The 16,589-nt window shown below is 40.6% G+C and overlaps 1 protein-coding gene across 1 annotated transcript in view; it reads left to right on the top strand.

The window, feature by feature from the left end:
- Positions 1-16,577, top strand: part of bmp7b (bone morphogenetic protein 7b) — a 30,943-nt gene extending 14,366 nt beyond the window's left edge. Inside the window, exons 2-7 of the mRNA XM_086068062.1 lie at positions 4,371-4,563; positions 6,844-6,992; positions 12,747-12,950; positions 15,224-15,300; positions 15,383-15,493; positions 15,589-16,577. Of these exons, the coding sequence (XP_085924188.1) occupies positions 4,371-4,563; positions 6,844-6,992; positions 12,747-12,950; positions 15,224-15,300; positions 15,383-15,493; positions 15,589-15,738 (884 nt within the window). The 3' untranslated portion in view covers positions 15,739-16,577. The remainder of the gene's footprint in view (positions 1-4,370; positions 4,564-6,843; positions 6,993-12,746; positions 12,951-15,223; positions 15,301-15,382; positions 15,494-15,588) is intronic.
- The last annotated feature ends 12 nt before the right edge of the window (positions 16,578-16,589 follow it).

Raw genomic sequence — 16,589 nt, 5'->3', positions numbered from 1 at the left:
CAAAAATCTATACTTTTGGTCAATCCACACGTGTGTGTTTCATTTTTACGAATTCCTGACCAATCTAAAGTGTTGAAAATGGCTTACTTTCTTAGATGATGCAATGTTAATGGTTGAACTGTGACAAACATGCCAAATTTTCGGGGTCCCCTAAAAATGGATGATTTTGGAGGTACAGTACAAGGTTTTGGCCCCAGACCAGCGATATAACTAATGTGATAAAATCCCCATTCAAGGACACGATGAAAACTGAAATTCACGATCCTCTAAGATACAAACCGGCTACAAAATGGCTCAACAATAACACGACCCTTCCAGCCCAATCAGATACAGCAATATAAGCTCACAGTCCAACCAAACTTAATATCCATCCCAAGATAAATACATTAATGAAATAAATATATATAAATAGTAGAGCTGTCAAACGATACATTTTTAAAATCAGATTAATCACATTTTGATTAATCAGGATTAATCGCTTAATAAAAAAAAGCTTTTTTTTATCACCATTTTTTCCCCGCCAAATTTGAAGAGCACCGGTTATGTGTTAATTCTTTTCACATTTCATGTTATGAGGACGTTTTCAACATTTTTTGACCCACTGCACAATTTAATTTCTTGTATAATTTAAAATGGAAAATAAAATGACCCCAATATTTGACAAACAAATATTCGAAATGTGATACGCAAACATTTATTAAATGCTTTACTTAAATGCACGTAATTATGTTTATTGCTAAAACGCAACCTGTGCTACCTTAAACGTAGGCATCCGCTGTCACGCTAAAGAATAATCTATGGTCAAAATTAATAGTGCGATTAATCTGCGTTAATTAATGGTTAATGCAATAATTTTTGGTGATTAATTAATCAGTTAATGCTTTAATTAATTAATAGATACTCTAACTGTATTATATTTTTAATATTATATTTGTATATAATACATTCATATAAGAAATAAAATATGCATTATATTTTATTTTTTTATAATAAAATTTATTGCATACATTTTTATAACAATATTATATTTATAATATACATCATGTATTAATATAGGAAAAACATTTGTCAAAGTAGACAAGACTGTGTTTTCTTCCGTAACTCCCTTATAGCAAAATAAATTAAACCGAGGGTCAGAAATCAAGTTACTAATTGAATCTTAATTTCGATGTATTATTACTGCCCTACACATGATGGAAATGTTGTCCGTAGAAGTATCACTCTGAGTGTTGACAACTTTTTCGTATCTTGAAAAAGATGATTTGGCACTGTGTTTGCCAGGTGCATTTACAACTCTAAATGGATTGGGAGCTTGAAGTCATCATTCATCATCTTTATTGTGCTTTGCTACATGTGGCCAGGTCAAGTCGAATGATGTGGGCCCTCACTGCTTAATCAGTAACTTGTATAAAAAGCAAATCAGACACCAGACTAAATGATGAAAGCAACTCACTTTCTGCATGTGTGTGTGTGTGTGCGCGCGCGCGTGCATTCGTTGTTGCATCTGTAATTATGAATGACAGAAACCCATAATGATTGTCTAACTGCGCTGTGACGCACAAGGCTGTCTGCTTCACAGGCACTACTTTGTGATACTTTTCCCATGTGTGTGCATGATGTGGACCCTCGGCACACTTGCGTAGTAAGAGTGGGTATGTTGACCTTGTTTGCGGTGTGCATGCACATGCGCGCGTGTTTGTAGCACAGGTGGAGCAATGGCTTGAACACTTCCTCCTTCAGGAAGTCATTAATGTTTGGCTCCCACACCTAATGACTGCCATGCTACTGTAATTGTCAGAACAGGTTCACGTTTAGGCTAAAGCGCCACTCGGATCTAATGCTGCCACAAACTTCATATTTTTTACAGCGACAAAGTTTTGAAAGAATGGCCCACTTTGTGTAGAAATTACGCAGGGTGAAGAATCAACAGAAGTCTTAGGTCACACAGTAATGTTAGAAAAAGTTTTGAATTGATTCATCTTTGGCTACTTTTTATAATAGAAAACTTACCTGACATTAAAAAATGGATGTTCACACTTTTTATACCTACAGTAAATGATAGATGTTGATATTTAAGGTGCAGGCGGTCTTTAAGGCAAAAGTACTATTTAGAGTCTCTTTGAATCCTACTAATGCTGACTGGGTTTATGACAGACATAAACGAAACGAGAAGTGGGGTGCGCTGGAGGGGAAAAAAAACATCACAGCAAAAAGAGCAGAGGAAGCAGCAGGTGCACTGAGAGTAAAACAACTCCGGACAGGCATGTGTCAGGCATGTGCACAGTGGAACATGCGTAATAGTGACATCATGCCACATTCAAATAGTCAACAGCTGCTTTAGAACTTGTCATCAGAAATTCTCATTAAACTGGGGTGACTTAGCGTGAGTGCGATGTAGGTTTGAAAAATAAATGGCTCTGTTTTTTCTGCCTGTGTTTTGCCAAGGAAGTCGTTACGTAGTGAAGAACATTTGATGGGTGGAGCTTAAATCAACAAGGAGGGGGTAGAGTAGAAGATTAGGCAACACGGAAAGTTAAAATAGAAGTTAATAAAAGTTTTTTTTTTTTATCCTTTGCAAGTTAATGTACTGCACATGTTAAACACTGCCATATTTTTTTGGAGGATCTTCTTAGTAGTAGCGGGCCCAGGATTCTGATCTGAATATGATGAATACCATTATTAACACCTTTATCTTCCAATACGTCAACTCCTAACAAGTCCAAACCTCTAAACTACAATAGAGACGTTAAATAACTCCAAATAACACACGTCACATTCCCAGAAATACTGATGCGGAGCCAGAAGACTTCCTTTCTTTGTTCCAGTCTGTCTGTGTAAGCTAACTGTACCACTCACACATACCGATTTGAAAATGCCCCCCAAAAATGTATTTCTGAGTTAAAACGAGCCAACCAGACACAGGTTTGATTGGCAAGCCTCACAACATGAAGTTTTTCTATAAAAGTGCGCCTTGAAAATGAAATTTTAAACATGTCCGACATCGTCTCAACCTGTTCATCAATCTTTGGTGTGCATTTAAAGTTCAACCAATCAGAACCAATTCGAGGAATAACATACAGTAGCTGAATCAATTAATGGATGAACAAATGTTGATGTCACACTGAGGATTTTTGAGAATTGTGGGAATTTAAAATTGAATTGGTTAAAAAAAAAGAAAAAGGAAAACACTGATTTCAACAGTCTGTGTGTGTGGTCATTGACCATTGTTCAAAGCAAGCCCTATGTTGGGCAAATAATACTTGCATGACAACACATCTAATTGGAAATCGGATTGGACCAAAAAAAAAAAGAAGAAAAAAATAAAACGACGGCTGGAAATAAATGATTACCATTTCATGTACACTGTAAAATGTAAGTCTGTGTTTGGGCCAGCAGAGAAGGCCTGACTGCACGCCACTGCATTTTAGTAATAGAGAAATCTTTCTTACACCCTTCTTCAATATATATGAAAATATGACCTCAACTCAAAGAAAGCTTTGCTTGTTAAACCAAATTAAACATTCAAAACTCACTGCACATTTTTCAACTCAAGACCCAAATTTGATATGTGGATGCCGCACAAGATACACACTAACCTTAATGTATTGTGTTTTTAAATGACATATAGTTCACATGCATTAGTTTTGTACATGACAGGTTACATGAATTGTGTCTGCCCTGTGACTGACTGGCAACCAATTCCGGCTCTCGCTCACTCGTGACCCTAATGAGAACAAGTCGCACAGAAAATGGATGGATGTGATTGATTAATTAATCTGACAATTGGCAACTCGATGAAAAGCTGACCCGGGACTCATTTTGGGTTGAAACCCTAAATTTCGGAAAGAGCTTGTGGGTGTATGTGAGGTCTTGTGTCTGTGTGAGATGTTGAAAGTTGACCCTTATCCCTGGGACGTCCTGCCGAGACATAAGAGGAACATGCTGAGGGGTGGTGGAGATGATGTGGGGGGGGGTCACTTCCCAACGGGCGGTTTGTGCTCAGGAGACGATAGGAAGTGTGTACTCCAAACATGGATTCTCAACTCACGAGAACCAGATGAGGGGTGGACTGGAAGACTCTCTGGGGCTGAGGGGGTAGAATAGAGATGCTCGTAAACTTGTCAGAATGTGCTTGCGTCTTTATCATAGTGCTCACCAGATGTCGCTTTTAGCTCGTAGGCCACGACCATCAAGACAAAGCACATTAATGCGCCTAATGTAGCGATCACCAGCTTCTCAACAACTACGAGCTATTTACAACCAACCAATGACTGTCATTCAAAGGCGAATCCATAACCGCATGTGATGCAATGATGGGTCCCATCCACCCATTAACAACACCTGAAGCCAACTTTGTTTCCTTCTTGCAGTGGAGCATGACAAGGAATTCCTGCCAGTGCGACGGCATCATCGAGAATTCCGATTTGATCTGTCCCAGATTCCCGAGGGCGAGGCGGTCACTGCTGCTGAGTTTCGGATTTATAAAGACTTCATTCATGAACGCTTTGATAACGAAACCTTCCGAATCAGCATCTACCAAGTGTTGGAGCAACATTCGGACAGGTGAATAGTTCTGTTTATTTTTTCATTTTGATTTTTTTGCTTCTGTCTCAAAATGTGCTATGGTAAGTACTGGTGTGAACAACTAGCAGAATAAAGATTACGTATCTGACTCACCCACAAATATAGTAGCGACAAGAGGTAGGCACATCAATGAATTTTGAGTGTCCGTCATTCGGCATTCGTCAACACTCGGGACCAGTGTTGGGAACGTTATTTTAAAAAAGTAATTTGTTTTAGTTACTCATTACTGGCTTAAAAAGGTAACTGAGTTAGTAATTGAATTACTTCTTAATAAAAGTAACTCATTACCAGGCAAAGTAACTATTTTCACTAATTATTATTTTTTTAATACCAAACAATTTGGATTTTTAATTTGTTATTATTATTATTATTATTATTATTATTATCATTATTTTATTTTTATACAAGGAATTCAAATATTATTATTATTATCATTATCATTATTTATTTTTTTACACAAGGAATTCAAATTGCGTCCAGGCTATATAGGGTGTTTTCATTCATTTTTGTGAGTATTCATGTCACACAAATGCCTCACTCCATAATGTGACAATAATAATAATAATAATAATAATAATTCATTATATTTGGAGTGGTGATTGAGTGTTCTACCACTGCCAGTTACTACAGCAATCAGAATAATAATACAAATAAAATAAATACTGGATAGATGGTGATTTGTGGCACATATGTCATCTACAGGTAATTTGTAGACAGTCCTAGCCAGTCCCTCCAGGATTTCCCGGGCATTTTTTATGATTGTTGCTTTTTTGCTTCCAATACCGATTCCGATATCCGGCTGTGCAGTATCGGCCGATGCCAATACCGTACCTTTATTACGCCGTTTGAAAAAACATGTTTTTTTATTTATTCTAAAAAACTGCATACTCACTTGGATGTAAAATCATTACTATCTTGTTCAGGCACTGCTTAAAAACCTTTTTGAAACAGGAAATGCATGCATTGAACACCTGTGATCACACGTCAGTGAGTGTAAGCTGCATTCAAATTTCTAAACCTATCGGTAAATGACATCGGCCCGTTATTTGTTAGTACTCGTCGATACGGATGCTTGCGTTTTAATACAGTATCGGTGCCTCCTGATACTGATATTGGTATCGGCGCAACACTAGTTAGTATACCTGGTAAGTGTATTTTTACTTGTTAACTGCAGAAGAAAAAGAGTGGCTCGGCCGCAGCCCCAGGAAAGAAGTGGTAGTACTTTGTGGTGCGTTAGCAAAGTGGGCGTCCGTCTGTGTTGCTGTCATTCGTCAGGCAAATGGGTATCTGTCATTGACGGACTGAGAAGGTCCATCGGTACTGATCCGGTTATTGATGATTACATTAATGGACGAAAACCCACTTTCGGCAATGCTTAGTCTGTTGATTTTTCAAAGTTTCCCATCATTCGTTAATCCTCAAGAAAACAGGCGTCCGTCATTGATGGATTGATGGAATGCCCACCTCTGCTAGGGTCACATCAACATTTATTATTGTCATTAATGAATTGTTATGTTCTTCTGCATTATCTTATTACAATAAGGGGTTTAATACATTGTAAAATGTAAAAAAAAATGTTTCAAGAAAAAAAGTGCACATTCATTGTAGCATTAATCTTAAGCTTCTCCAACAAAACCACACATTCTGCATCCGGGCTGTTTAAAGGTGCCACAATGGCATTGCATGCATTGACCTGCTTTCTCCAAGCAATACAAAAGTGTCCTAGTGAACCAAACAGTGGTGGATTAATCTACATGAATGAAACAGAGGCCTGTGACACACTATCTGCCTGCTTAGAAAATAGGTCGTGATACATGAATGGCCACACAATAGAAAAAAAGATTTTACTCTCCATCCCAGAAAGGCGGCAAAATCACAAGGTACTTGGTGGAGCAATGTGTCTGACCCTGCACCATTTAGCTTTCTTCTTTACTCACAGTTTTGAACATTTTCACAACTGTTTTCTTCTGTCTATATTTCCTTGTGTCTTTCACTGTCTTTCCTCCTTTTGACTTATGACTCACGTTGCTACAAAACCTAAGCCAGTAATGGACTGTGTGTGTTGTACGAATGGCCCGTCATTTATAAAGCCATTATTGTCAATTAAAGAAATGAAGTGCTCCCTTGGGCTTCGCCATCTGGAGCGCCCCCCAGCTCCATCCTCCCGACCTCCCTCTTTGCTTGAAATGCCTTCCATTCCCTCTGCTGCTCCTTGCGGTCGTTTGGTTTTGACACTCGTCTTCTGTGTTCTCTGCACAGAGAGTCTGACCTTTTTCTCCTGGACTCACGAGTCATCTGGGCTGCAGAGGAGGGCTGGCTGGTTTTTGATGTGACGGCCACCAGCAACCACTGGGTGCTCAACCCAGGAAGAAATCTGGGTCTGCAGTTGGCTCTCGAGGGCACAAACGGTGAGTGCCACAAGCATCCATAACTGGGGAACTTGAAATGAAAGACAATAGTTTACTATAGCACCAAATTAAGATCGCTGCGTACAGTAGCCTACATGAAATAATCAACACTAATAATTGGGTGGTAACTCTTTGAGAATAAATTATATGGTACAGAGCATGTGGCAAACCAATCTTCACACAAGTCTACTAATAGAGAAAAAAGAGGGACACTACAATAAATCACTAAATCCCACTTAAGTACACACAAACTTCTCGTCCTAATTTCCTGCATATGCATGTGATTTAATTACTTTAAAAACTTTCACCGATATTTAACTAACCTCCATTGAATGTACCAGAGGCTGTAGTAAGTCCAGCGCCCCGTGAAGGTGAAGGTGAAACATCATATTGCATGTTTTGAGTCATAATGTGTCCCTCCTATACTATGCCGACAGTCAAATGTTGACATTATATGTATCATAATAATTGTAAAAATTCAACACCAGCTGCAAGGAGCATTTCCCTCTGCTGATGGGTGCTTGGATTTTGAAAGTACCGATCACAAACAATTATTTGACTCCTTTGCATGTGGCGTGATGGTTCCGGGCAACGTGCAGATGATCAACAAAACACTTACTAATTGTTCAGTTTTTTTTTTTCTCTTTTAAGAGCTCAGTATTGTTCATTCGGTAATGTCATCATCATTGCTCTTTTTTTTTTTTTTTTGTATGTGGGTGAGTATGTGTATGTGTATGTGCGTGTGTGCATGCGTGCGTGCGTGTGTGTATTCGTTAGTTCACCAAAAACCTATTAAAAAAAAATCCCATACCGTTCACCTAAACCGAACACCGCCGTCAGGAGACCCTGAGCAAGGACCAAAGAAAAGAAAGGAAAGTGAAATCCAGCACCGACCAGACATCACCTACTACCCACGGGGTTACCAACCAGAATCTTTCACCAAACCCAGAAACATCTAAATTCCAACAAATTAGGGAGACTTCAGGAGACCAAAGGAAAGACTGAGGAAAGGAAGGAAGGACAGACGAAGCCGAGTGAGATCCACAGACACCAGCCTCCACCGATTCAATGACCTGAGGAAGAAGCAGATTGTGTCTGAGTTTTGATAGATGCTGGTGTGGTGGATCTGGCATGCATGAAAATCTCCACCAAAGAGGAGAGCCGTCGACCCCTGCCAGGACAGAGCAAGCGCAACACCTCAGGGTCCCCCAGGCCGGAGAGCAAACCCAGGAGCAGGAGCGCCCCCCACCCCAACACGGCCCGCGCCCCCAACCCAACGCAGCAGGACGGGGCACTGCAGGCCCGCCAGGCACCCCACCGGTCCACAGCCCCCGCTCCCCCCATGACCCCACGCCCCCCATCCACCCCCGCCATCCACCCCAACCCAGCCCCAGCCGACCCCAGGCCCCCAACCGGCAGCCCTCGGGGACCCCCCGCACCCAGGCATCGGCGCCGAAGAGGGGCCGAACAGCGGAGCGGAGAGGGCACCCGCGCCCATCCTACCCCCCACCGCGTGGAGGGACGGAACACCGGGGGCAGCAGGGGAGATGGGGGCACCGGAGGACGGCCGGCACCCCCGAACCCCAGGCCCAGCGGGAAAAGGCCCCGGTCGTCACTCCAGCGTTCTTAGTGAAAGCTAACCCCTGTTACTGAGTCCGCCAGCTCGCCGACTGGCGAACTCTACCCCTATGTTGATGCACCACACATTCGGATTAAATTACATTTATTAGATTTATTAAAAACAAAATGCAGAAAAACAAACACACACATGCTACTTCAATGTAGCCCTTTGAAAAAGCAGTGCAAACCTCATCCCTTGAGAATTAGGGCCACCCTCAGAATTCATGTCCAAAGTCTGGATGGGAGAATTGGCACATCTTTAAAGTGCGGAAGGAAGCCGGGCGCAAACAGGAGAATATGGCCCAGTGACATTTAGGGCCCTATTTTCATAGGGCACAAGTCTAGCAAAGTGCAATCTAACTGTGCACACTGGAATATTCTTACGGGCGCAGTTAAATATATTTTACGTCGTTGTGGGAGTGAACATAGTCGACTTGATACCCGGCCAATCAAAGTGGCTTGCTGGAGTCAGTGTTAATTTTGGCAAGCAATTTTAATTTAGTTTTAATTATAGTCTTTTGACTAAAATTAATTAAAGTTTTCGTCATAATTTAGTCATCTGATTGTATTTTAGTTTTAATCCAATTTTAGTCGATGAAAATAAAGGGCAATTTTAGTTGACGAAAAAAAGAGTAATTTTAGTCGATTAAATTGACAGTTTAGTCGATATTTTCCTTCAGCGTACATTTCAACTTTTATACAGAAAATCAAAACACACCTATTTGTAACTGTAGTTTAACACGCAAAACACATTTAATACAACGGTTTCTTTATTCATTGTTGCAAAGAAATGTTGAACTGACAATAATATAACTTTCACCTAAATAAAAAAAAAGTGCATAATTGCTTGAGATTAATCTTACAACTGCACAATGAATGTAAACATGTTTGAACATTAAAGAAAGTGCAGTAAACACTGTACAGTTCTGAGTGGTTCTTTTCTCCCACCCGCGTTTCATTCCTTCTGATTGGACTCTGTGAATTTTCGTCACTTTGTTATCGTTTAGTTATCGTTTACGTCTCAATGAATGGCTTCTATTTTAGTTTTCGTTTAATTTCCGTGACGAAATTATCACTTCCTGGAGTCTGTGCAGGAAATTAGCGCAGACAAAGTACATTTTGAAATCATTGCTGTTTTGTTTACCCTATTGGTAACTCACCATTTAACTATTGTTTGTCACTGTCCTCTTTTCACATCAGCTAACTTGACTTTGCATTAATCCAATTTAAAGTTAACTAAACACTGAATTGATGAACAAACTAACAATTTAGTAGGAAGAATCTAGCTTCAAATGGCGAAAAAAGTTTAATATTGCCTGTCTGTTATGTTTGGCAAACACATTTTTCATTCCCGCACTTAACTGTTTGACTTCACACTCACGCAAAGTCAGAAGAAATAACTCTGGACTCTAACATGTCATTGTCATTGGCGAGATGGTGTCCCAATTTGTAGCTAGGGATTCGATATATCGACAGACTAATCCTCCAATCATGGTAGTGCCATGCTGACCATGCACTCACATGCATTACGTTATAATATAGCCTAAATACAAATAATTTTATATTTGAACAACAATCAAGTCTGTCAAATTATCATGTCTCAAATCAAGTCCTGAGTCTTTAACTCCCCCATTCCAAGTCGAGTCTCAAGGCTTTTGGCATATCAAGTCACAAGCAGTGTTCTTGAGTCAACTTGAGTCCGCAATGTGAAAAATGTCTTCTAAATTTGACACTCCACTGACAATGTTGCTGATTACAACACTGCTAATTTTGAAATATAAAAAAAAAAAATTCAACAATTATGTAAACTTAGGCTTCAAAACTGTGAAAAACGAAGCCGTCGTGTCTGCTCTCAAACCCCTCCCACCTCAACTGTTAACTATCAAGAAAATACTAATACTATATCCTTAATGCTACTTTGTCTTTCTTATGCTTTAACATAACTAAAGTACATGCTTGAGCCGCAAAAATATATTGTGCATAAGTTTTAAAATTATTTATATTTGACTTTATATTTAATATTTTGATTGCAAAACATTTAAACGGCTGGTGCAGGGGCAACAAAAGAGGGTCACACTCGTTTCCAGAAGGTACAAATCCCCTCTTATCAGAATAAACTCCATCAAACCAGTAACATGGTTAGCATGCTTGCAGGAAGTATGTCATGTTATCACATTTTCAAAAATATGACTGCTTGAGGTTGTCATCGCCAGGGTCGTTTGTTAGCCTTCGGGAAACACTGTCAACAAACAGCGTTGATTACAAGCGCGTGATTAACGACACGATGTCTCTCAGGTTGGCAGGATGTTACACGCTTGGCGAGGAAAACAGATGCTTTCATGTTAAGGGAGGGAACGCTGCAACTATGAGTGTTTGTTGAAGTGCCGATGAGGGGTTGCGGGCGAGCGTGTGCAGACAGGAACACACACAGGACGGTCTGCTAGCGGCGACAACCAGGAGCCTTGATTTACCACCAAACAATGATCAGACGCACATTCTTCTGTGCAAGCACTGGGCCACACACGCGTGTGCCAACACACCCACACAGAACACACCAAGAGGTAAAGGCCTTGATGTTAACCATTCATTTTATTTCACACTTTGATGGGCACTCTAGAAAGTAAAATGTGTTTACAAGCAATAAGCAGTTAGGGAAATGGATGGATGGATGAAAAGTCGTTTTTCATTAATATGTCGAAAATATTTTCGTCAGCACACATTTTTCACCGGACGTAGACTAGACTAAAATCTTCAGTAGTGGGACTAAATCAATCTGCATTTTTCGTCGACTAATGAAGATTGGACGAAAATGTACTTCACTTAATAAAAACGTGACTAAAATCTATGGACATTTTAGTTGATGAACACAAATAAGATTTTGTAAAATCTTGTCTCTGCTAATCTGTCACTGTGACACTGTCATGTGACACCAGCCGTAGCCAGAAATATTTCATTGGGGTGGCCAGGGTGAAACAATGACTCATATAGGAGTGGTCATAAGTTCATACCTGAAATGTCTAAATAAGTGTTTCTGAACCATGCAGCCATACCGTTCGCATGCCGACCTTGGGCTGCGAGCACCGACTCGAGGGCTGCATGAAATAATTTCAGAGCATATGTTATGAATTCAATGCATTGGAGCTGTTACAAATGTCAATGAGTTACTTAGTTACAATAGAGCTTTCTGACACTTGGCTGCAATAAGGCAAATGTCTGTTACTAACCTGTACACAATAAGTAGAAAAGGAAACCGAACAGTGAAATTCATGACTAAGTATAATTTTTATTTATTTTTTAAACTATGTTGATTTTACACACGTTTATTTGTTCAAAACACTGATCTATCTGCTTCAGGAGCTGAGATATCAATTATTTAGTAGATATTGACAATATTGTTGAATATCCAGGATAGGGGGGGGGGGTGGCCACCACGTGCCTCTGCCATTGTGTGACATACAGTGACCCCCCCCCCCCCCCCCCCCTTTCAAATCTGAAGCTAGCAGGTGCAACATGCAAAAACACATGGGACAGACAGGAGGTGGATTCACGGTCAAAGGTTAAAAAAAATAAGAAGTAAAATATATTTATAGTGTAACATTAATTCAACGGACATAACGTTCCAACAGTAATGTTAATCCGACCACTAACTAATGCTGGCTAACATACTAGCTCATTGCATGGAGCCATAGTAGCCACTTGTTGGTATACTGTAATTGCGAGTGAAGTTGTTTTTCATCAAAAAGATGAGAGAAATTTTTATGTGAAATTATTTTAGATCCAATATGTTCAACGTTATATGCTGACAAATAAAATAAAAATACAGGGTTAAAATGATTGTCCTGACTAAAACTAGATGAAGAAAATTACAGACTAAAATAAAGACTAAAATGCTAGCTTTATAGTTGACTGAAAGTTGCCTAAATAAAAACAGGATGAGGTTGACTAACTATGATTAAAAACTAACAAGTGTGATTAAAACTGGACTAAAACTGAGACTAAATTTAAAAATGTCTGATGAGTTCAACACCAGTGTGATTGTTGTTCCAATCAGGAAGCACACATTTCATTTCCAGAAAACCGATTTTCAATGTCAATGACACTGTTTTGCTCTCTTCTCTGTGTCGCCCTCTACAGGAGAAAGTATAAATCCTCGTGCAGGCGGGCTGATCGGTCGGAGTGGGCCGCACAACAAACAGCCATTCATGGTAGCCTTCTTCAAAGCCACCGAGGTGCACCTGCGGAGCATTCGCTCGGCACAAGGAGGCGCCAAGCAGCGGAACCCGAATCGCTCCAAAGGGGCCAAGAGCCAAGAGGCCCTGCGAGTGGCCAACATTGCAGGTAATCGACAAAACTGTCTTCAGCAGTAAACTACACGCAGCATGTTACATGACAAAAAGCCTTCTGTACGCTTTACTCTTGTTTTGATGGGAAAAAAAACATGTAAAGATAGTTTGATCAAATATGAAATATCCACAATAATCTGTGTGGATCTGAAAAGGACACTATCTGCTCCGCCCTATTGTTTGACAGACCCTAAAATAAGATTGGTAAGATTAAATTATGAAATCACCAGTCCAGCTGCCTAAAAAGTTTGGCAACATCATATCTTTCAATCCAACAAGCCTGCCAGGAACCTGCCAGTTTGTCCATTTACGAATGAAAATTCAATTATTCCCCCCAAAAAATCCTACCAAATGACGCTATAGCAGTCAAATCATAAGATTTGCAGTCCATATTGCATGACCTTTCATTGGGGTGCGAGAGGTTCGTGTTTATGGGACCCGCTGAAACATTAAACCGTAATGCCAGAGCTTTGAGTATCCCTTCTCCCGCCTTTGTTTATTTACACAAGCATTACAAGAGCAGTTGGGTCCGTGTTCCCTACGAGGAGGTAAAAGGTTTTTATGGCAGAGCACATCTGGGGTGTGCTGCGGGGCAACCGGGGCCACAAACACATGAGCTTGTATGGAACTTTTTTGACCAGCGTCACTTTAAGTGGATGATGAGAACCAGTCGCTCCTGATCACTGATGACTTGGATCTTTCTTAGCCAGAAATGCATCACAGACCTGCCGGGGGTCACCACATCAAGAGAGAAAGTCTACTATTGTTCTTCGACATGAGTGTGGTAAACAGCTGTGGCACACAAATGGATGTGATGCCCCCATAAAAAATATTGTCGTGGGAGATCTTGCAACTTAAAGGGATACTTGACTCATTGAGACATTTTCAGCAGTAAAAGGTTCATATTTTGTTCAGAATTAATTTGATAACTTTATTATTTTTCATGTACAATTAAATTAATATCTTAAAAAAAAAAAATCCACTTGCTGTCGACTGAAGATGACATCACCTGTGCTGAGGAAATAGGTAACGACCAATCATGGCTCACCTGTTTTCTGGGTTTGGTCAGCAAACTGAGACATGATTGGTCGTTCCGTTACCTACTTTGTCAGCACAGGTGATGTCATCTTCAGTCGACAGCAAGTGGAATTTTTCATTTTTAAAGATATAAATTTAATTGTACATGAAAAAAAAAAACGTTTTACTGCTGAAAATGGCTCAATGAGTCAAGTATTCCTTAAATGTCAATATATGATATGAGTTCTTCACATTTTCAATCTGGGACTGCTCCACGGTGATTTGCTCTGGAAAGGCGGGACATTCTATGCAATACTTCGAGCTGATTGGACGATGCCGCATCTTGTGCATGTTCGTTTTGACCAATCACGGCAACAGATTAAAATGTCATCTTCGGTCTCGTTTTAGGAAAAAAAAAAAGCTTGAACATCTTTACCAAATAAAAATGCACAAAGCGCCTCTCGCTTTTCAACATTTGACAAGGAAACGGTGAGTAATTCTGTGAGAACAGAATTAATTGCGTCTATTTGTCCATTTTAAGTTTGTTTTTAATGCTTTATTAGCAACAAGGTACATGAACAGTAAGGATTACTGTATAACAATGTACATGAACATTATAAACGCATAGCAAGGATTCCCCCCACCCCCACCCCGGGGCATCGGCACTTCCTGGTTTCGTCACAACTGCATGTCCCACCCTAAACAACACCTGATTGGTCCAACCTAAAAAGAAATGGTAGAAGATGGATTGTTGTAGTGTTTGTGAATAAATACCGCAATAATTCAGCTTGCTGGCAATGTTAGTCGACGTAACGTCCACCATCTGATGGGCTTTTTTTTTGTGGATAGTAGGGGTGTAACAAAACCAGTTTGAACCAGAATGTTTTTTGTTTTTTTGGGGGGGGGGGGGTGCAATTGCATAGAATTCAACCACATCGTTCCACTTTGAATTTCATATTTTTATTTATATATATATTTTTATTAACAGTGGGGTCTGTGGTCTGGAATGCCTGGCTCATTTACACACCACTGGTGAACAGTAACACAAGTAACAAGGCTTGCACATGTGCTGAAAGTCAAATCTACCGCAATGTGACCTCTCAGCTGGGTGGCCCATTAGTAAATTGCGACAGGATTTGGAGGTTGATTTCTGACCAACTCTGATGAAATGTCTGTGTTTGGATCTGCACTGTGTCAATTGGGACTTATTGTTGTTTGAGGATGACAAATGTCTCGCCTCTTCTTGCACAGAAAACAGCAGCACTGATCAGAAGCAGGCGTGCAAGAAGCACGAGCTCTACGTCAGCTTCCGAGATCTCGGCTGGCAAGTACGAGCTGCTCATGCCGAACGTCACGTCTCGTCCTCAATCTGTGTCTGCTTTCTAAATCAAACTCCTGTCCCATGCCCAGGATTGGATCATCGCCCCGGAAGGATACGCAGCGTACTACTGCGAGGGCGAGTGCGCCTTCCCGCTCAACTCGTACATGAACGCCACGAACCACGCCATTGTTCAAACACTCGTGAGTACTCTTCAGAAAGCTTTGCAGTCTAGTTTTGCACCAAAACCTTCTCGAGATGACCACTGATTATTATTATTTTCTCCTGGCCCACGCAGGTTCACTTCATCAACCCGGACACGGTTCCAAAGCCTTGCTGTGCGCCCACGCAGCTCCACGCCATCTCCGTCCTATACTTTGACGACAGCTCCAATGTCATCCTCAAAAAGTACCGCAACATGGTGGTCAGAGCTTGTGGCTGCCACTAGACGCTGGTCACCTTGTCACGCACACACACAAACTCACACACAGTCACACACAATCCTGACTAAGTTTTGGCACAAGCACATGTGGTCCAGGACGATTTCCTGTGTACAAAAAGCTCTGGTTTCCTCTTCAGGGTTGTCTCCAAGTAAACACTGTGTTGTGTGGTTGAAATGGAATTTTCGATTATACACACACTGCACACATACACTCACACACACAAACACACACACATTTGTGCTTTCTACTGTGTATACAAGACATTTTAAGCCGTGTATTCCTTCACCATCAACAATCTTGTTTATTTTCGGTTGTGTTAGTACCTTCTTTTGCTGTAGATGTTTATTTCTTACGAGAGAACATGGATGCAAATTAGGACTTAGTGAACTGTATAAAGGAATTGTAAATATGTTGTCAAACCAAGCAAAAAAGTGTATTTATTTCCTGAGATGATGTTTGTGACGCCGACAGCTCTCTTTCCCACACAAAGAACGTGGAGGGGAAACTAAACATGAAATGGCCCTGGGATCGAGTGACCACCCGTCCAGGGTGTATCCTGCCCGCCTCTTGTCTGAAGTCAGATGGGCCAGGCTCCAGCTCACCCACAACACTAATGAGGACAAGCAGTATAGAAAATGGCTGGATACATAAGCATAAAATGACTCTGACTGCTCCACGCACTTGTCATGGAAACGGTGACTTATTTAATCAGTGGAAGCTGCTACATAAACTTGAAAGCTGTTTTCACAAAGTGTTGGTGTGAGGAGGGAGAATGGCGTGGAGCAGCGTTTTGTGTTCCTGACATGCTCAGGTTCTCTGCTGTAATAAAAGCTGTTATATTCAAGGTGGTGTATTT

The sequence above is a fragment of the Leptonotus elevatus genome, chromosome 2 (genome assembly GCF_054856555.1).
Source record: "Leptonotus elevatus isolate MCC_2025b chromosome 2, RoL_Lele_1.0, whole genome shotgun sequence".
Lineage (NCBI taxonomy): Eukaryota > Metazoa > Chordata > Actinopteri > Syngnathiformes > Syngnathidae > Leptonotus > Leptonotus elevatus.
Note: the sequence above shows the minus strand (reverse complement) of the source record. Positions and strands in the feature narration are given on the sequence as shown.